We start from the raw sequence: 19,689 nt of genomic DNA, 5'->3' as shown, positions 1-19,689 counted from the left end.
AGCTGCGTACTCCCGTCTTGATGATTTCCAGCCTCATCTCGTCTCTGTTTCGTCTTTGGCCAACAATGCATAATTCCTCCCACGCTTCGAAAAGATCGCCATCGTAACAACGTCAAATCACATCCGCTCCCGCCTCGGACGTCAAGCCTCCTGCCTTACTGCGCCCTGTACGGGTACGGCTGACCGGTGTGGTTCGCCGCAACAGAGGGCTGCGGCGGCGTGACGCCGTACTCCTGGGACGGGTCGACCTTGCTGCCGCCGTCGGGGGGCGCGTACATGGGGGGCCGGGCCGAGTTGGGATCGTAGGTCGGGGGCGGCATCCCCTGCATGCCGTAGTAGCCGCCGCCCTGTGCCTGCGGGTGGGTGTTGTAGTACTCGGGGCGGTAGGTGTTGTAGGTGGCGGCGGGCCAGGCGTAGCGGCTGTCGACGCGGGCGAGCTGGGCGCGGCTGAAGAGCCAGCGGTGGTAGCCCAGGGGCAGGAGGCCCTTTCTCAGGCGGCGCTTGCCGTGGGCGTAGCCTATGATGAGGAAGGCTGCGAAGAGGGTCGTCAGGCCGAGGAAGACGGACCACTTTACGATGACGCCCGTCTGTTTCGGTGGATGTTAGTTACGGGGAACCGAGATGGTGAGGAATGAAGAGAGGATGATGGATGTGAACTTACCCGACTGTACCACCATGGAATCGCCCGTCCATTCTGTATTACCCAGCCGGGAGGGAGGTCATTCGAGTTGACCACAGTCTGGCGAGCGCTCAAGTAGGCGGCGTCCATCTTTGCGAGTGTGTGATTGCAGGAAGCCGGTTCGCCCCGTTTGCGATTTCCCCCCTTTTTCCCTTGCTGTCAAGTTCCCCTCTCAATCTTGGTGAATGTCGAAGCTTGACCCAAGCCTTTGCTGAAAGGTGAGGTATTGTTGATGAAAGGCTGCAGATCAACTACGCCAAAAAGAGGACACCCTGCTGCTGAAGATTGGCAGAAACGACCGGTGCAAGGATAGCTACAGCCAGACAGAGAGAGAAAGTGTGGTGTGTGTATGTAGAGACTTGGCTTCGTTGCCAAGACTTTTGAAGTGCAACGGGTAGATGATATATTTGAACACAGGTGCAGAACAAAATAGAGTCGGAGGAAACTTGGAATTAAACAATACGGAAGGGGAGGCCTGCTGCTCCAGCCCCCCCAGTCACTGATACACTGATACAATAAATGACACCCCCGGCTTGGATCGTCCGGTCTCCTCTCTCTCTCTGTCTCCCGTCTTTCCTGTTCTGTTCAGTCTGTTCCCCCGAGCTGCTATTTGCTCGGACATGGGGGTCGGTCGGCGGCCTGCTGGGCTGCTGCTGCTGCTGCTGCTGCTGCATCGTTAACTCTGTTCTCCACGGCGCATGGCTGGTGTGCCAGGGGGCAAAGAGCGAGGTTTGGGAGGTTGGAAAGGGTGGAAACTGGGCCAATTGGCTGAGCTTGTCACTTTCAACAAGTGCCCCCCACACGCGCGTCCACGGGTACCTTAAGGTAGTGGACACTGAGGTACGGTACCTACGGAGTAGGGCAGTGACGGATGTGCTGTTCTCGGGGAGCGTAGCAGCTACCTACCTTAGCTGAGTGGGGATGAGGGATTGAGGTGCGGCTCGTGCAATTCTGCGGCAGCGCTGAAGCACCAGGGCCGTTTCATCCACCTCGGGTCCCGAACGGCGAACCACTTACGACACGTACGGATTGTACCTTACCCAATGGTCTGTTGACGATTGGGAGTCCTTGAGGCTTAGAGGTCCCTTCTGACAAAACCTGCTGTACGGGATATCTCTACTGCGAAGCCCTGGGAAGGACAACAACCAACCCATAATACACATTGCGAACACAAGGCGAGACACTTCAAAGCGCCCCCGAATCCTCAGCCTCTAAGTCGAATCCGCTATCGATACCACCTCAAGTTGACTTAATTCAGGACAGCCCGAGGCCATCAATGGCGTGGTATAAGCTCTTCACATAGGCCTCGCATAGGGAAAAAGCGGCGACTTTGTATGCTTCAAACCAACTCGCTCAGTCATTCACTGCACTCACCCGTCCGGGATCCCCCGTCCTCGCTCTCGCTCAGCTCACCGTGATACCTCAGTATTACCTAGCCATGTCAAACAAGCGACAGCGCTGCTGCTGATGGCTCGAAAGTCGAGACTGCCTGCTCTCTGTACTGCTGTGACTGCTTCTCCCTTATCCCACCGGCCGAACACGACGAGGTTGAGTTCGTCGGAACCCGTTTCGTGCGTACACGCCCGCGAAGACACACAACTTCGTTCTCGGTTATAATTATAAGCATCAAGCAATGCTTTCGTTTACGAGTTCCATTTCTTCATTCTCACTCCAGTGCCCCCATATTCGTGTAATATATATATAAAAAAAAAGAACTCTCAGAGATCAAGCTACCGTACTCTCGCAGTCAACACGTACCTAGTGCTACTCGTAAGAACCAAGGCGAGTAAGGAAATGAATGGCGCCCGCCAGGCAGCCAAACTTACCATGTAAGCGACCACAGAGTAATATCTGACCGTTACTATCCAAACCCCGATAAAAACTCTACATTGATTTACTGCAACAATGACAACAAACCCCCCCTCCCATCCTCCAACAGAAACATCGGATCAATCGGCCTGCGTCAGCTACAATCCTCGTCAGCCGATCATGATTCAGTAAGGCGAGAACGAACTAGGTGGGTGTATGAGCTTGTTCAGTGATGGACGTATGGGGGGGGGGAGGTCGGATACCGGCTCACTTACACACACACATCGTCATCACACACATACTGCGGTAGTAAGAGAAGTAATATGGCAAGGTACACATTGACCTCTACACACATACGGACACAAACCGACACGGGCCCTCAGTAAGGCTTAGCAGGAAAAAGGGAACAAGCGTAAAGATGAAGCTTGATTTGTGAGGCACACAACACCCAATGCAAATATGGATTCAGTCGGGGGTGTATCCTTGTAGAAACATCATCCCACGTCTCAACACATCTTCAGCTCTGTACACTACACCACCTTGCCTTCAGGCTTCAACATCCTACACGGTGTAGTAGTAGCAGAGCCCATCGTAAAGGAGGAAGAAACAAGCTCATCCGGCAACCACTCGCCGAAAGAAAAGAAAAAGCACAGGCACTCTTCTTATCCACTTTTCCCTAGGAATCTTTCGGGGTTCCCTCCCAACGTTCAGACCGAAGTTTCCCATATCGGGAAATATAGGGCTAGCTGTAAATGACATACTGTCTCGCAGCATGCCCATCCATCCATCGCTCTTCTCCCCGAAGTAGAAGCTCGGATATATTCTTCACTCGACCGCCAGTTCGGATCTCAAGCCGGAGTGGGCCTCACTGACCACCTCTCCCACTCAAAAGAGAACTCCATCAACCACCTTCGAATGTGGGTGCAGAGTAAAGGTAGGTCAATACCAAGAAGAGGAATAAAGGGGGCAGTGGGCAGCATCTTTTTTGTAGCCATCACCTGTTGATAGGATGATTACGCCAGCCGACGCCTGTCGCCGTGCTTCCTACTCTTCGTCTAGCAGCGCGTGTTGATCCGAGAGTGACAATGTTGATGAAAAAGGGAAAGCAAAAAGCTCTCGAGCCTAGTCTGAAGACGTCACGCAGTCTGTCCGTGTGGCCGTCGTCGTCATGTACCACGGATACGTCCGCCTCGTCCCGTTTCGTCTCGTCGACGACGGCGGTAAAGAAGAAGTGAGAAAGCCGTGTGTACCCTTCGCATCACCCGTCCCTCCACCACCCAGTATCCTCATCGTAGCCGATAATATCAAAATCGATATTCATACTCCGGAGCATCGTCCCCATCGTGAACTGCTGTCCCCAAAGTCAGCAAAAGCCTCATCCTCCCCGTCCCTGCTCCCCCAACATGTAAGAAACTCACCTCTTCCTCTTCTTCCTCTTCCTCACCAACACCCTCATCTCCATCTCCTTCACCACGATCCCCTTCATCAACCCCTTCCCACCCCTCACGACTCCTCCTCCTAGCCCTCCCAGCGCCTTCTTCCCCCTCCAACATCGCCATGAACCTCACCTCATCCTCCCTCCTCGCCCTCCTCCACGCCTTCAACCCCCCCATCCCCTCAACCCTCTCCTTAGACCCCTCAAACACCTCCTCCGCCGCAATGCGGCTCGCGGCCCTCCACTTGCCAATCAACTCGAGAAGCTCCTCGTCCGTCTCTCCCTCTCCCACGGCGCCGCGAATCCGCTCAGCCTGCCGTAGAATCTCCTCCCTCCCCTCCGCTTCCCTCTCGCTCTTGCTCCCAACGAGCCCAAGACCATTAGTTTTTCTACTAGCACCACTATATGGACTCGCCGTCCCCATCCGCAGCGGCGAAGGCGAAGCACCCATCTGCTGCAACCCCCCCACTCGCGGAATGCTAAACGGCCGGCGTGTAGGCGTAGATGTAACCGAAGATGTGCCGCCCACCCCCCGTTTCCCAGGCGTCGCAAACTTCTCCGTAGCGTGCCGTGATGTCGTCGTTGCAGCCCCCCTCGCAGATGATGGCGATGACGCTACCGCAGGGTTCTCGGTCGTCGGTGCCGAATCATCATCCTCTTCAGCCGCAGGATTCTCCGTCGCCGCCGCCGTTGTCGCGGTGCTGCCATCCCGATTCCGCTCCGGGCCTGGGCCTCGGTCCCGCTGCACCAAAGGCGACCTAAACGGTTTCCGTAACGTCTCGTTTGCCGCGTCGACACGTCGGCGTTTCGCCGCCGGGGTAAACATTGCGTTTTCGATCCACTGTTCTCTTCCTTTCTCCCGCCAAAGATAAGCCTTTGTCTTTTTATCTGAGTCGCGCGCGTGTCGTCTGTGCTTAATAAAACGGTTTGGTGGGAAGGGAGCCGCATTTGACAGGGCCGCTTGGAAGTCAAGGTAGGTGTTGCTGGAGGCTTTTGCAATTGACCGTAGCTGCCTGTGCAGACCTACGGGAAGACGCACACGCGCACCACTTTTCCGACTTTCAGACTTCGGGGTAAATTTAATGCCGTGTTCACCATGAAAAGAACATATCAACAGGTCATATCGAAGAGAACATTCAGCTCGCGTATCCACGGGCCGCGCCGCGAGACGGTCTCAAAGTCACTAGTGTCAAGATTTTGGCTCACTCTATTTCGCATACGCAATCACGGTCTGGATAAAGATGCAAATTTGTAGATCAACAGTTCATTCCAACTATTCAGCCCTTGCCCTTCCGTAATCTACAGAAATCACACCAAACGCCCCGAGACCATCCATCTTCTGCTACAGGCCAGTTTTCCATGCTTCCAGTCATCTCACATGTCCGTGTGCACATCATTCCCTCCAAAGCCGTTTCGGACACGGGGAGTAGTAGTAATACTACTCATCAGTCCAGATGAAGTACGAAAAAATAGAAAGAAAAATCAAAAACCCTGTCGTGGCCGATGTTGCGCCTAGCAATGCAGCATAATCCTCTGCGTACACAGAGATATAGAAGAGAAGGTAAACTAAACATCTTACGTGACGCTAATGCCGTAAAGTGAAAAGAAAGAGGTATCATAGAACCAAATGCACTCCATACATGGTCTGAAGGAGGCCAGAATGCAGATGAATGGTACAGATAAGGTGTGGAAAAAAGCGTCGAATAAAGAAGAGAAACTTGAAATCAAGAATCTACCCGAATCCTCTTGGGTTCGTTCCCGGCCTCGGGACCGTCGTGCGGACCATTGGCGCTGATCTCAGGACTCTTGCGCTTCGTAGCCGGATTGTCGTCTCGCAAGAAGCTGGGGCCGGAACCAACGACTGGAGTCGCAAAGTTCAATGGACTGGGTAGTGTGTTGCTATCGCTGCCGCCACGAGCATACCATTCCGGATAAAAGCTGCTCGGACTGGGCAGAAATTCATTATTTAAGAATCGGGACGGAAGGGCGGAAACGGGGGTGTCAATGTTCATATTGCTGTTTTGTTGCGGAGGTGGGCGAGCAAACGGGTTTGGCGGGCCCGTGGCGCCAGCTGAGAGGAGCGTTTGGGCTGACGGGGATGGCGGCGGCAGAACCATACCGGAAGAGTGCGAGTCGGATGCATGGCGCCGAGTCGTCTGGGATGTGGTATCTGTCGAGTTGCGAGGAGAGTTTGACTCGGCAGTTGCGCTACCGCCATCCGAAGGTTCGTCGGGAATCTCCACCCTCAAACGGGGACGCGCACCACCACCAAGCTTCATGCTATTGGTGCGAGATGGCGGAGTAAACGTTGTCTCTGGGATTGACGATACGGAGATGTTGCGGCTTTTGTTTAGAGATTGAGTGCTGGCGCGCGGAGGCATGGGCGGAGAAGTCGTGGAACCATTGGTCCGAGATACTGCGCCAACATCAACTGACTGAGAGCGGTTACCTTCAACCTTAATAGTGCTCTGGTCAGGGAATGGGGGCCGATTAGGCTCCGCCTTTATGCTCTGCTCAGAGGCGAATGAAGCCAAGTGCTGAGACAGGATGGAGCGGTTCTCGTCAATGGGAGTGAAGATGCTGTGCTGCTTACGCTGCGGAAGCTTCTTGATCGCGCTGTCCGTGTTGAGCAGGGGCGGCTGGGGTCTTTGGGGCAGCTCGGATCGTGGCTCCGATGGCGCTGGCATCTCCTCAGACTGCGGCGGCGAAGGCTGATGTTGTTGCGGCTGTTGCTGTTGCTGTTGAGACTGAGGTGGCTGCGGCTGTTGCTGTTGCTGGGGTTGAGGCGACGGATGCGGTTGCTGCTGCTGCTGTTGAGGCTCAAGTTGCTGTGGCTGTGGCGGCGGTGAAATCTGAGGTGGTTGCGGCGGCAATTGCTGAGTAGGAGGCTGTGGCGGAGACGGCGAGATCCGAGAAACTTGAGGCCCAGGCCCTTGCGGACCCTGCTGTTGCGGATAGTTTGGCGGCATGGAACGGCGCTGGTCCTCCATATGCTGTTGCATGTGCGGGGGATGATGGTTGGGCGCGTACGAGGAGTATTGAGGGCCATGTTGCTGGTACTGCTGGGGGATTCCGTGAGGCATGTTTGGTGGCATATTGGGCTGGTTCTGGGGATTGTAGATGGCGGGGTTGGGCATGTAGGCAAATCCATTGACCGGAGGCTGCTGAGATCCGGGAGGGCCAACGGGTTGAGGGCCCATGTTTGGTCCCATCCGGCGGATGTCTTGTCGAGAACCGGGCCGTGATCCCATGCCAGGCTGCGGGGTGTGGCCGCGTTGCACGGGAAGACCATGGTGTTGCGGGAAAGGCACGCCATTAGGAATCGGAGGTGAAGCTGAGGGGGTGTGGTGTCGCATATGAGGAAATGGCGCTTGTCCTTGGAACTGAGGCGGAATCATGTGAGACTCCTGCGGCGGGGTGCCTTCAGGATCTTCGTCTTCGTCCTCGTCGTTGCCTCCGTTGAAGTCTGAAGGGCCTTTGTGTTCATTCGGGCCGCCATGCTATCTCAGGGTTAGCGTTACGCATTCGCGACCCAGAAAGAATGGAGGAACTCACGTATGTGTATCTAGTGATCATCTCCCGCATATCCGTGGAAGAATACTCATACAACTTCTTGTTGCTGCCGAATATAAAGACAGCGACGTCGACGGAGCACAGCACGGAAAGCTCATGCGCCTTCTTGAACAAACCGCCTTTTCTCTTGAGAAAGGTGCTATACGCGACGCGACAGTCAGCCAAAGGTTTCTGGGTATCGCGAGGGGTAGTCAGGGCGCAAGCTTACACAGAGCGGTTCCTATCATCCTTGATGGCCTTGATCTCAATCTTTCTGCGTCCCATCTTGAACTAGATGCTCTAGGCTTGCTGACGGGTATGAGGCAGCGAAACGTGTTATACGGGGCCGAAGACGTTGTCGAGGCGAGCGACTTCGAGACCGATCAGCGATATCGCGGCGGCGTCGTCGTCGTCGGCGAGGTCTCAGCCGTTGCAGTCGCGATGTAGGGTCGACTGGTCCTGGGTGAGGGTGAGGGTGAGGGTCTTGAGGAGGCGAGAGACTGGTTGGAGCTCGAAGGAGAAGGGACGCGAGCTGGATATATCTGATCGCAGCGACTAGCTTGGCTGGTCGGGAAAGTGAGGTGGAAACAAAAGCTAGGCCGGGGAGGGCTGATTGCTTTTATCTAGATGGGCTGGGTCGTGGGTAGTGGTTCCGAACTGGCGATGCGTCAGTCAGTGGTTGCATGGGACAAGGCAGCGCATCCCGGGAGCAACGGTATATGACAGGCGGTGGGAGCAAAAGGCTGTCAGAGCAGGGGAGAGAGTTGACTTGACGACGCATCAAGAACGTACATTGATCCCATTACAAGTGCAGATGCGACAGGTTCTGGGATGGACAGGCGATGTGAGGTGCAGGTCGATGGGGCTGAATCTGGCGTGGATGATTCTAATAATAGACGCGATCGTGTTCACTTTTTGGGTGCGGGAAGGCAGGACAGTTGAAGGAGGGAAGGGGGAAAAAAAGAATGGGAATGGATGGTGGAGGGGGAAGCAACAGTATTAGGTGCAGCCAGCCAGCCCGGTACAGTACCTACCTCAGGTGTAAGGTAAGGTGGTAATGGTAGCAGCAGGAGGAAGAGTAGGTAATGGGGGCAAGGCAAGGCAAGGTAAGGTCAGGCAAGACAAGCCCACATCAGCGACCTAAGAGTGTGTAGCAGACGGAGTAGGTACCGAAGATGAGTGAGTGAGCACTTCCACCCAGTGAGGTTGCGGCAAAGAGATGGAATAGGTGGAAATCGGGGAGCGGGAGCAGCAGAGTAGTGCGACGGGCTGCGCAAGCATCAATCAGCAGGTGCAGCAGTATCCGTACCTAGCAGCAAGCCAGCAGTTTGGAGACGACGGGAAGGGAAGGAAAAGAGCGACGACGGGGGGGGTGTGAGTGACAGGGAATGGGGGTCGATGAATGAACGAATCCTAGGCCGAGGACGGGACTGGGGGGATTTCGGGGAGCGAATGAACTGGGTGACGGAAGAAATAAAAAAGGGACTGGAACGGGAGAGAAAAAAAAAAAAAAGAGTGGAAAAGGAGGAAAACGGGGCGGGGGGTCGGTGTACCTACTCCAATTAACCCCTGCTCCTCTCACTTCAGGTTGGTCTCTGATCATTCGCTATTTGACTAGGTATTCACTGTCCAGTGGCCAGTCTCACTAGGTATGTACTTGTGAGAAAATCAATCTGAGTGAGGAAAGGTTGCTGATTACTCTCGTCTGCCGCGTCCAGAAGCAGAAGGCCTCATCTTCTTCCATGTCTACCTACTCCGTACCTAGGTACCTTATTGTGTACAGTATCCAGTGTCTCCAGGCCCTGCCAATTCGCAGTTGGATGTGAGTGGACCAGTCCAGTCGGTACCCATCATCATCATCATCTCTCTCTCCTGACATTATGCCTAGATGTTAGATGCCAGATGCTAATGCTAGGCCGGTCCTGCTCTCACCTTACTTGCGCCGTAGCACTTCACCTTGGGCCTCACTACCACAGACAAGGCAAGGTCGCGAGGACTCTTGGAGCGTGCGTTCTTATGACGGGGGGTCCTGGTGGCCGTTGCGGACGCTCGTGAAACAACAACGTGAAGAGGCAGGGAATGAGGTCAAGAGCTGAGACTGGTCGCAAACACTGTGTGGCGCCTGCTTCTTTTGGTTTGTGAGGACAGTGTTGGAGCATAATTCCCACCACGATCCTGCGCACTGTCTCAGGGTCTGGTGGATCCCCACTTGTACCCACCCCACCCAGCTAAGGTACCGGCCCCGACTTCGACGGCGCTGCCGCTAGTGAGACACTGCAGGCAGGATACATGTGGCAGGTGTCGTCGAGACATTTGACGTCTAGCCGACATGAGGTGCGTGCGGTTTGCGGCTTGACTACGTACAACTTGCGGAAACTGCGAGGATGATTCCGGCGATACTAGGTACTCCTTCCTGACCTTACTACGTACCTTACCTTACCTTGCAACTCGTCTCTTTTCTCTCTCTCTCTCTCTCTCATTGCGTCAAGAAACTAGTACCATGAGCAGACCACAGACTACCGTCCGAATACACTAAGACCCAGAAAGTCTGAAGATCGAGACCCTCAAGGCCATCTCTCTACACTAGCCGAGAGCATTGACGTTCCGCAAGCCTCGACCTGGTCAACTTCAAGTGGACTCGACATGCGCCGGAACTCAGAACCGGACTCCTCCTCCCTGGACCTTGCTAATATCCCACAGGTTACAAGTTACAACCCGTCCACCCATACACAGTACTGCGTACCTACACACAATCACCACCACTCAGTGCTCACCAACATCGCCGTCCATCCCTCGCTCGCCCAGCCGGTACCACCCACACTCGCGCACAAGTCCCCGTCCGCCCGATGACCTAACTGCTTACTCTGCACATCCTAAGCAGAAGCATAACGCCGTAAGGCCATGAGGTAGGGATGGAGGCCGTCATCAACTGCACCAACACCCAAACAAACAACGTGCCCGGGCCGCATATTGAGCCTCTCCTTCCCACCACAACATCCGACCGCGCCGCCATCGCCGCCGGCGCAGGAACGCAGGAACCATCACTTGCATTCAGGGCCAGGCACGACCGGTGGGACGCGGCGGACACGCACAGAACAGAAGGAAACTCCCAGTCTGCTATTGCTACACAGCAATGGCTCGGTGAATGGTGATGCTTAGCACAGACCTTGGCCCATCTTCAATGGACCATACTAAGACTCCCAGGGACCACAAGCACGGGAATCTGTCATCCATTCTAAGTCTCCATTGTGTCGAAACCGACTCAGCCCTCCCGATATCATGTCCCGGCATTCAGTACCCTACTTCAGGTTGGACAATTGAGTTCGAGGTCCAGCCTTGGCGTCAACGGCTCCTGCATTTCTACGCTCCTGTTGTCTATCTGCCCCTTTTCTTACACCTCGCCCTTTGTCAGAGTCTGAGTTCCCCTCTCCCTCCCCTGGCCCACGACAAAGCGAGGCCATCGCTAAACGGACACTTTTCAAGGTCCCAATCACCACCTCAACCATGCAAGGTACCTAGCTGTCTAACCCCTTCCCTGGGGTCACGGGTGGACCTGACCATTCTCCCGCATCTCAAGCGTGAACAAGAGGTGGGCTGGAAGGGGGGACTAATTCATTGGAACCATCCCCTCGGCGGACTATTCCACCAACAGGACAAGGCTTCAAAGGGAACCCTACGTATCATCCCAGCCAGCATGCGGCATTCCCGCCGAAGGTGCCTATCTGCACGTACAGCTGCCAAACCGGTCACTGTCAGGGCCATTTTGATAACGTCCGTCCGCTCCCACGGCTCTCAGCTGTAGATCTCGCTTCACATGCATCTATGCCCCCCTCCCTCGCCTACATACATCCCGCGCCTGTTTGACGAACCCGGTCGCCCATCATCTCGAATTAGATCAGGTCCCCACCCTCAACGATACCCCGCGTCCATGATGACAATCTTCCCACCGGTCGCCCTGGGTCATGTCAGGGCCCTTTTTTTCCAGAACGCCCAGAGATGGTTGGACGTTCGAGAAACACCGACTCCCCCACTTCTGCTGGGCATCTCCAGCTTGAACCATTGTCTTTGGCTGAGAAGCTTCGCGGCGACGGGGACCTTTGCTTTGGAATCACTGATAACGATCCAGAATAGCCCTTTGCCAAGCTCTGTTTCTCCAGGAAACAACATCATCATTGGAATCTATGGCACGCAGTCTCCTCGTCCAGACAAGTCTGCTACCGATATTGTATGACTGCGAGCGAAGAAGACGACCCAAGAAAGAGACCAAGTAACCACTCGGAAACTCCCCCCTTCCTCTCGATCTCCTCATGCGCGCCTACAATGCGGCACTTTCGCCAGAGAATGTGATCAAGATATCCCGAATTAGCAACTTCATCTTGCGCACGCCGTACGGCGACATCGACAGGTCCGGCAAACCCATGTCCAATGTCCCATCTTGTCACAAAATGGCTCGTCCCTCTACAGAGCAGCAGTCGTCTAATTCGTCCGGAGAAAGATCCAAGCTAAAGCAAGGTCGAGCCGATAACCGCTGTCGTCGCAAGAATTCACAATTATGTCTCCGTCCCATCATCAACCGGCAACACGCCATCCCACCTTTTCTTCATTTCTAAATTGAAATTTAACCATATCATTAAGTTAAGCGCCGGCCCAATCCCAACGAGCATGACGCTAGTCCATCATCTCGGAGCCGGGTTTGGGGATGGGGGTTGGTCAGAACGAACGAAAATGCTTGACTTCACTTTCCCCTCCGGCACGGCGTACCCACCCCGGTCAGGTTATCAAAAAACTTGCCGTGTCTGAAGCGCAAAAGAGCCTCTTGTATCTCCATCCATCCACACACGCATCACTTTCCCAGGTTTCCCTCTCTCTGGGTTGTGACGGTGCGAGCTCGACATGCATGTTTCTTCGAAGCTAGCAAAAGACCGAAGGTGTTTCCTGGGTGCAAATCCCAAGCCGATTGGCTCAAACGCACCCTACGATCCAAGAAGCCCTATGCAGGTTGGTGGTGCAGACGTGCTTTCTCCCCTCGCTGTGCCCCCCTGCGAGGTCGTCCAACCCATGCCTTTCGGTTCTAAAAATAGGTTTATTTTTAGCACAACACACTTGGCATGCATATGCTCACCTCTTGCTCCGCAGCCACGCGACCCGGCGACCGTTTCTCTCCCCCCCAAAAAGCCAAATCCAAAGGCCTTTTGAACCACACACGCACGCACCACTGCATCTCGGGAGCCAATTATCCCCCTTGCCTTTTGTCGATTGATTACACGTCTTTTCCGACTTACACAGTACATCTACGTAGTCCGTGGGCTGTAGGCTGTTGGTGGGTAAAACTCATCTGTTCCACCTCTGATATGTCTAGTCAATGTTTCCTGGCGCCGCAAAACCAGGCTGGGGGGTTTTGGAGAAACCATGCTCTCACACACCTGGCTTGGCAGAGACTTCATGTTCTCTCTGAGGAGGGCCCTTGTATAACCCCAACCACCAAACTCATCATCATCATCAGCAGCAGCAATCACCAACCACATGTTCATTGCAACCCGCATCCCACCGCGTACCATTCCATCCCATCCAATCCACACTTTTTCTTCTCATGTGACTTTGAACCCCCCCCCCCGTCCCCTCCCCCTTTCCCTCTTCCAAGGTAATCAACCACAAACTGGTTCTCAGTTCCTAAACCTTGCACGGATGGATTTCCATACCTCAAAGCAACCTCGATCTGACAGGCCTGACAAGCCTGACAAGCGGGACAACAAACCCCACCTCCAAATGGTCCAAACGGAAACAAGGCCCTGGTCTATCTACGCTATCCTTTCCAAACAGAAAAGTCTTGATCGTTTCGGGGCGTCTAGAACGCCCTTTGTTGGGACCTATCGCCCATTATCCCTCATCCAATCCCTCTTTGACGTCCTTTTCCCCCTTCTGTCCATCTCTCGAGGTTTGTCCTTGTTTCTTCCCTACATTAGCCCGGCCATCGTCCGCGCGGTTTTTTGCCCGGTTCGCCAATCTAGGAAGAAGATGATGCGCCGCGAGAGTCCACATTGATACACGAATCCCGGATTCTGCCCCCCCCCCCTTTTCCCCCCTTCTTCCTCGGACCTCTCCCCCACCCATGTTTGTACGTATCGACACTACCCTTACCTGTCTTTGATCTTCCCGCCTCTCCAATCCATGTTCATCTTTTGCCGCATCTAGTATCTAGTTCTCCCGGCAACCTACATGCCTACACTACACTACCTCCTCTTCACCTCCATGTAATCATCGGCCCGTGCTAGCCTCTTCCAAGAGCCTCCCCCTCCTATTTTTCCCCATTCACCCAGCCGCCCACACTAGCTAGCTACCCGACTACGGCATGCAATATCCAACCGGGGGGGTTCTCCAACCTCGGAACGAGAAGGTAAGCTGGACCTACGCGTCCATCACTGCAGAGTAACGACACACACTCATCACCATAGTTGAGAAGAAGCAGTAGTAGTTAGTTAGTCACTTTGTTGAAATGAATTTCCCACGCGTGTGATGAGAGGGTACTACCCACGCTTCACGCGGCTGTAGCTAATTTTAACAACACCAAACGCCGTGCCGATGCATCATTACATGCTTTGCTTAACCGCTTTGCCAAAACCCCCCTTCCTTCCCACCATTCGGCATCGTCGTTTTCCCCCTTGCTCGTCGTGACGTGAGAGCAGTCCATTAAATCTGCCCCGTCCAGTTTTGACAAAGTTGATCAAGCCTTTCCAAATTCCCCCAAGCTCCAAGGGCTCTCACCTCCTAGATGTTTTCTTTTTTGTCATTGTACACACACCCTTTCCCACCCCTTGATTGTCGAATTGCATGGTGGGCTCCAATTTTGGATTGTTCGGTCCGACCTCTTGTATGAGATTTCTCTGGTCCAAACGCTCGCAACTACCCCAACCTTTCTTCAACATGAACTTCCCAGCCTGTTCATTGTGCCTGAACCCCTTGCGTGAAATCGCTTGGCATAGCCCTATTGTTAGCAACCGGGGGATGGTTGCGAGTGGGGTTCTTTCCCCCGTTCTGGAACGTTCGTCGGTAGTTAAACGACCAGCTGCAGCCTTTGCTGTTGATTAATTGGAAAGCGCCGGAAACAGCTACCGGCTATTCGGTTGTTCGAAGTCTGTCGTCTCAACCGTATTTTAGTGTCCTGCGCTGCAACGTCTGGTCCGTTGAAGCCCCTGACAGCTGCCAGTTTCCGCCGTCCGAACTCGACGTCGTCTCGAGTCGTTCATTGCCCGGGAGAACCGGCTCCAGCAGCTGGGGCATTGTAGGTACCGAAACCGCCATGTTCTGCGATGCCGTTGTCGGTCTTCATCGTGCCGTTAAGCATAGGGCAAAGCCTTTGCGCGGGTTAGTATGCGTGTATACGAAACAGAAGTTATGGGAGAAGTGGAGAAGAGAAAGCATGTTGAGTAGGTAATGGGAAAAAATTGTGGAAAGCAAGCAACAGGGAGTGACGATGACCAAGGGAGCATATGCTTATATGACCCTGGTGCTCATACTGCTGTTGTGCCAGTAGGGCTTGGAAGTGTACTTGTTGTACTTGAACTTCTTTGCCTTTGGCTTTGGGGGCTGTTTTGGCTGTCCCTTAGACGATGCTCGCCTATTGGCCTTTTCTTTGGAGCGGTCGCGTATCCTGTGCTTTTGAATCCCGTCGTCTTTTTGCTTTGGCGGGACTGCTTTTCGCTGGCGTGCCCTCAACAGGAGCTCCCGCTTGAGAACCCAGCGATTGTTTCCCCCACGTCTGAACATGCTCCGGAGATCTGAACTGGGACGGGGAGGTAAAGGAAAAGCAAAGGGAGCAATACTTCTTGTTTGTCTTGATGTGTCCGACTTGTCCACAATTGGCACACTTTCGGGTTGTACCGGTGGCAGCACGGTCTGCTTCGGGGGACCCTGCGTCGAGTCCACTCTTGGAACGGTGGAGCCCTTTTTGTTGCTCTCGTCCGATGCGTCGCTGCTTGTTTCGGTTGAGCCGTTCAAGCTCCTTATCAATCCTGCTAGGTGGTCAATCAAGTGTTCAGCATCTACGGAAGGATAGTGCGTACTCAACCAGGCGACGGCGGTCGTCATCAGCGACACCAGTCGGTCGTCCTTCGTAGATACTAAACACGAGATTATGTGAGCGGGGAGCGCATGAAGGTTGAATAATAGACCTGAAAGGGGATGGGGAGGGGGCCAACGCGGTGGGACTTCGTACTTGAAATCCTCCAACTCCAACTCCTTCTTTCTCTTGATATAACGGTCTATAATCACAGGGTCTTCGAGAATGATGACCTTTTGCTCGACAGCACCTTGATCATTGAGAACTTCTCGGGTAATCTTGAGTTTCTTTCGCTGGTTCCGGCTAGTTGATGTCGTCAGGCCGGTAATTTGACTCATCCCTTCGTCGGCATGGGCAGGAGTCTGGGCTCGTTGGGGGTTGAATCGGTCATCTTCGTCTGGTGGCAGAGGGACCACGAGGTCATCGTCCTTTTGTGTGCCGTCCTCCAGACTGTCTTTTTGCTTGTCCCAAATTTCGCGAATGCCTTTTCTGTACATGGCTTCTTGCTCCTTGACGTTGTAAGCGTGGCCGTTATTCGCCTTCCGTTGTGCATCAGGGTGTGCTGCCATGGCGTCAGCTGCAGTGGTATGGGATCCACCTTTCTGGACAGTCTCGATGTAGCCGCCCTTCATGGAAGTTCTGATAAAACTGAATCCAAGGCCGTGGCCAGTCGGGTCTCCTTGTCCGTGAAGCTTAAGCATAGCCTTGCCAGCGCATGCGTCGATGAAGGCCTTGCTGGTTTTCCACGGCGCCATCTTGTCTGCCAGTTTTTCTTCGTTCTTTTCGGCAGCCTTCTTACTACCTTTGGCAGTGCCTGCACCCGTGCGATCGTCGTCCTCATCCTCGGCAACCTCTTCGTTGTCGTCCTCCAGGTTGACGTTGTTAGGGTCGAAACCAGCGTCTTCCAGCATCTGCATACCCAACTGCATACCATCAATCAGGCAGACGTCCTCAGGCTTGATCATCGCTCGTATTGAGTTCTCATCCATAAGAGTCTCGCCGTTCCTAAGGCCCCAGAGTCCTTTTTCAACCTTAGCGTAGGATAGGAACTCCTTGAGCTTTTGCCGGTTTTGAGCGTCCGTCGACTCGGCAATATGTTTCGTCACCTCTGATAGATTTACCAAATGGTGCTCATTCCTCCTCATCATGCGGTACGAAATCATCTTGATTCTGTTCTTCGAGGCATTCGTGACCTTTCGAGAGTGAGGGCCAGGGACCTCAACACTAGGAAAAGTCTGGCCAACCACGTAAAGATGATCAATCTTGTGCAAGTACCAGTTGGCTCCGTCGACGCCCGTTGAGCTGCGGACACAGAGGAAGTCTGTAGACCGTGGCTTATGCTTGAAGATTGGCGCCCGATACATTTGGTTGTGCAAAGTAGGCATGGTTTGTCCGACTTCGACCTCGCCAAAGATGGCGAAAGGGGATCTGTCTTCGGGCAAGAGGACGTGAGACTCACCAATCTCCATCTTTGGTGGCGTCTCTTCGTCATCGACCTTCTTTTTGCGGTAGTAGTTAATGACACGGTTTCCCATGCCAAAGTTGGAAAGAACGGGTGGCGTTCTCTCACAGTACTCAAAGAGCACAGCCGTCGAGTTGTCCGTTATGCCCAAGTCTTTGGTGGTTTTGAAGACCTCATGAGCCTTTCCCTTCATAGTCTTGCGCTTATGGAAGCCCAATTTGCTGAACCTGACCGTCTGACGCTCATGCTTACCAAACTTGAAATGAGGCCGGTGGAATCCATCTCGTCGAATGTCCAGCTTGACCTTGTAGAACGGCCATGCCAGTTTAAGCGCAGGCATACTGTGCTCGACGGCAAGATTCCCCAGAGTTGCTCTGACCTTGTGTTGATGGTTCTCCTTGAGCGCCTCGTACGCATCGTCGTTGGACATGTTGAAGCGAGAAGATAAGTCAGGTCTCAAGTGGCCGTTCGCCATGCGCGTCATCTTTTGCTCCACGCGTTGGCGCTTGGGGCCACGCTGCGATTCGGCTTCTTCCAGGAGAAGGTATGGGTCGTTCAAATCGAGAATGACGCGCTTCGAGGCGCGCTTGGTCACATCCTCAAACGAGTCGAACGATGGTGCGGTGAATCGAGGAATTTCTGGCAAGCCCTTTGGCGGGGGCGGACGCGTCTTCTTCTTTGGCGGCGGCTTTGGCTCTTCGTCTTCCATGAACTCAGCCTCCCAGTCGAAGTCAAAAGCATCATCATGGGCACGCTTGACAGAAGCGGCGGCGGCTGCCTCGGCTGCAGCCTCCTTTGCTTGTTGATCGCGGAAGTCTTGCTCAGCCTGCTCAATACGGATGGACCAGTCATCGCACACCATCTCAATGTCTTGGAGTGTAAAACCCGCCACTGCTTCCGAATCGGATTCTTGCTCGAGATTGAATTCTTCAGCTTCAGCTTCGTCTGAGGACTCTTGCGGGGCGCAAGACATGAGCCCTCTAGACTCATCGTCGATGCGTCTCTGCTTACGAGTCACAGTCGCGGGTCCGGGGATGCGGAAGAGCTTCTCTTGGTCGGCGGCAAGATCCAGAGTGAGCTTGGAGAAGATGAGGGTCTTTGGTTTCTTGGTGGGCTTCTTCTCGATCCACCGGGCCTTTTTGGGAGGTAAGAGCTCGTTCCATTTCAGAATAACACCCTTCTCCCAAGTCGGCCAGGCTTGCTTGACCAAATCTTCAGCAGTCTCAGCTGGAGCAGGAATCTCAGGATCTTGGTTGGCAGCTTCGTAGCCAGGTTCGGGATCAAAGTTGATGTCGCGGTATTGTGATGGATCGGCGTCGTCGGGATCGTGAACATGAGGGGCTGGTGATGGCGGACCAGGGACTTCGATCGGAGAAGATGGCCCATCGCCAAACAAGTCGTCGGTGTCGTTGCTCGTACCTCCGTCATCTGTCAGACCTGGAACGGACATGGAAGTGGCAACATTGCCTTCGCCTTCCTCCTCGTCCGGAAGATCGTCGTCGCTAATATCCTCGAAGTCTTGGGCATCGTCAGCCTTCCCAGACTGGTCGAAAGGGGTATCATCAATAGTGATGCCCAGCTCTCCGCCATTCTGGAGCGTCGCGAGAGTCCGCTCAATTTGCTCTTCGTCCTGAGCATCCTGCTCCTTCTGCGCCTCCTCACTGCGAGGAGGGGATTTGGGAGTGTCGGCGCCCATGTTGTCGAAGCTTTGCACAAATATCCACCCTCTGGCACCTCCGATATTGTGCGCCGACCTGTTTCGATTCTATACCATGCCTCGCGTTGTGTTTTCCGATGCGTCAGGGTCAGCGTTCGTTCGTTCGGAGCTCGTGAAGTCGATGGGGCGACGCGTCGGTCGGCTCTGGGGAAGCAGGAGGGAAAGTTCACGTAGAGCCGCAGAAATTTGGGTGACTCAGGTGCGATTTCTGCAGGGGTGCCTGAGGCGTTAGTCGTCAGCCAATTACTTTGCTTCGAAGAAGGCAGCAATGGCCAGTGGCCCGTGCCTGCCCGTTCTACCCCAGCCGGCCATCGGCAATGGGGTTTTGTTTCTGTCATGGCATACCTAAATTCGATAGCGGCCGAGGGTGGGTTTGCCTTCTGGGCACAAAGTTGCACCAAGGCGGATATATTGATATTTCGGTAAAGTGAAGTGAGAAAAGTCTGCTCGTGGGTGATGATATGGCAAATTGTGCTTGCTGTGTTCGTAAAGGCGTTTGATGGATGGAGGGATGGATGTGGTGGTAAGTTGTGTGAGAAGGTAAGAAGCTGATCACCGCGGTAAGTCAGTTGTGAAGAATCTGGAAGCGGAAAGGAGAAATTATTTGCTCAAGAAGGTGCCTGGCTGAGGGAGACAGCCCGAGGGTGTTGATGCATGGGACGGTCCTAGGTAGATAGGAGAGCAAGGGTGGGTCGTGGTCACTTACACGGAAGGAAAGAACCAATTCCGTCTCTTGAGGTCTACCTTCCTCAAGGTGAATCGGATTCCTGGACTGCTTAATACATATACCTAGGTAAGGTATGTTGACATGCCTACTTCATATTCGAGTTGCAGTCATCTCCTATACCCGAGATATCAATCAAGGAATCGCAATTTGTTCTTTTCCAGAGTCTCCAGATCTTTGGCAAACAAGGGAACTTTGGGCAGGCGGCCACCCTTCTGGCCTTTCAAGACATCCATCTCCACATCAATCGCTTTT

General features: G+C 54.0%; 6 protein-coding genes across 6 annotated transcripts; all 6 read right to left on the bottom strand.

Moving 5' to 3' along the window:
- Nucleotides 1-155: 155 nt before the first annotated feature.
- On the bottom strand, nucleotides 156-769 carry BDZ83DRAFT_746235 (uncharacterized protein; the record flags this gene model as incomplete). The annotated part of the gene is made up of 2 exons (XM_060513235.1): nucleotides 156-587; nucleotides 662-769. 2 exons carry the CDS (start codon nucleotides 767-769, stop codon nucleotides 156-158), a joined length of 540 nt encoding a protein of 179 aa, XP_060371885.1.
- A 2,977-nt stretch (nucleotides 770-3,746) lies between these two features.
- On the bottom strand, nucleotides 3,747-4,749 carry BDZ83DRAFT_746234 (uncharacterized protein; the record flags this gene model as incomplete). Its single annotated transcript, XM_060513234.1, has 2 exons — nucleotides 3,747-3,839; nucleotides 3,907-4,749. 2 exons carry the CDS (start codon nucleotides 4,747-4,749, stop codon nucleotides 3,747-3,749), a joined length of 936 nt encoding a protein of 311 aa, XP_060371884.1.
- A 663-nt stretch (nucleotides 4,750-5,412) lies between these two features.
- BDZ83DRAFT_6297 (uncharacterized protein) lies at nucleotides 5,413-7,831 on the bottom strand. Its single transcript, XM_060508775.1, has 2 exons — nucleotides 7,479-7,831; nucleotides 5,413-7,423 (listed from the first exon to the last, which is right to left on the bottom strand). The coding sequence occupies exons 1-2, from the start codon at nucleotides 7,506-7,508 to the stop codon at nucleotides 5,648-5,650; spliced, it is 1,806 nt and encodes a 601-aa protein (XP_060371883.1). The 5' UTR covers nucleotides 7,509-7,831; the 3' UTR covers nucleotides 5,413-5,647.
- Nucleotides 7,832-10,415: 2,584 nt separating this feature from the next.
- BDZ83DRAFT_596872 (uncharacterized protein) lies at nucleotides 10,416-11,256 on the bottom strand. Its single transcript, XM_060506872.1, has one exon. The coding sequence runs from the start codon at nucleotides 10,979-10,981 to the stop codon at nucleotides 10,775-10,777; it is 207 nt and encodes a 68-aa protein (XP_060371882.1). The 5' UTR covers nucleotides 10,982-11,256; the 3' UTR covers nucleotides 10,416-10,774.
- A 1,377-nt stretch (nucleotides 11,257-12,633) lies between these two features.
- BDZ83DRAFT_596869 (uncharacterized protein) lies at nucleotides 12,634-13,083 on the bottom strand. Its single transcript, XM_060506871.1, has one exon. The coding sequence runs from the start codon at nucleotides 13,031-13,033 to the stop codon at nucleotides 12,767-12,769; it is 267 nt and encodes an 88-aa protein (XP_060371881.1). The 5' UTR covers nucleotides 13,034-13,083; the 3' UTR covers nucleotides 12,634-12,766.
- Nucleotides 13,084-15,374: 2,291 nt separating this feature from the next.
- BDZ83DRAFT_6251 (uncharacterized protein) lies at nucleotides 15,375-19,168 on the bottom strand. The gene is made up of 3 exons (XM_060508480.1): nucleotides 19,056-19,168; nucleotides 15,688-18,918; nucleotides 15,375-15,592 (listed from the first exon to the last, which is right to left on the bottom strand). The coding sequence occupies exons 2-3, from the start codon at nucleotides 18,687-18,689 to the stop codon at nucleotides 15,508-15,510; spliced, it is 3,087 nt and encodes a 1,028-aa protein (XP_060371880.1). The 5' UTR covers nucleotides 18,690-18,918; nucleotides 19,056-19,168; the 3' UTR covers nucleotides 15,375-15,507.
- Nucleotides 19,169-19,689: the final 521 nt, after the last annotated feature.

The sequence above is a fragment of the Colletotrichum acutatum genome (assembly GCF_030867785.1).
Source record: "Colletotrichum acutatum strain CBS 112980 chromosome Unknown BDZ83scaffold_1, whole genome shotgun sequence".
Taxonomy (NCBI): Eukaryota; Fungi; Ascomycota; class Sordariomycetes; order Glomerellales; family Glomerellaceae; genus Colletotrichum; species Colletotrichum acutatum.
This window is presented reverse-complemented; position numbering and strand designations above follow the sequence as displayed.

What these genes read in the sequence shown, in the direction of transcription:
- BDZ83DRAFT_596869 (XM_060506871.1), bottom strand. Translation starts at nt 13,033, where the DNA reads ATGGTACGCGGTGGGATGCGGGTTGCAATGAACATGTGGTTGGTGATT.
- BDZ83DRAFT_596872 (XM_060506872.1), bottom strand. Translation starts at nt 10,981, where the DNA reads ATGGTTGAGGTGGTGATTGGGACCTTGAAAAGTGTCCGTTTAGCGATG.
- BDZ83DRAFT_6251 (XM_060508480.1), bottom strand. Translation starts at nt 18,689, where the DNA reads ATGGGCGCCGACACTCCCAAATCCCCTCCTCGCAGTGAGGAGGCGCAG. An exon ending in TTGGAGTTGGAGGATTTCAA is followed by an intron (nt 15,593 to 15,687) that starts GTACGAAGTCCC and finishes TCTCGTGTTTAG; the next exon opens with TATCTACGAAGGACGACCGA.
- BDZ83DRAFT_6297 (XM_060508775.1), bottom strand. Translation starts at nt 7,508, where the DNA reads ATGCGGGAGATGATCACTAGATACACATAC. An exon ending in TGATCACTAGATACACATAC is followed by an intron (nt 7,424 to 7,478) that starts GTGAGTTCCTCC and finishes ACCCTGAGATAG; the next exon opens with CATGGCGGCCCGAATGAACA.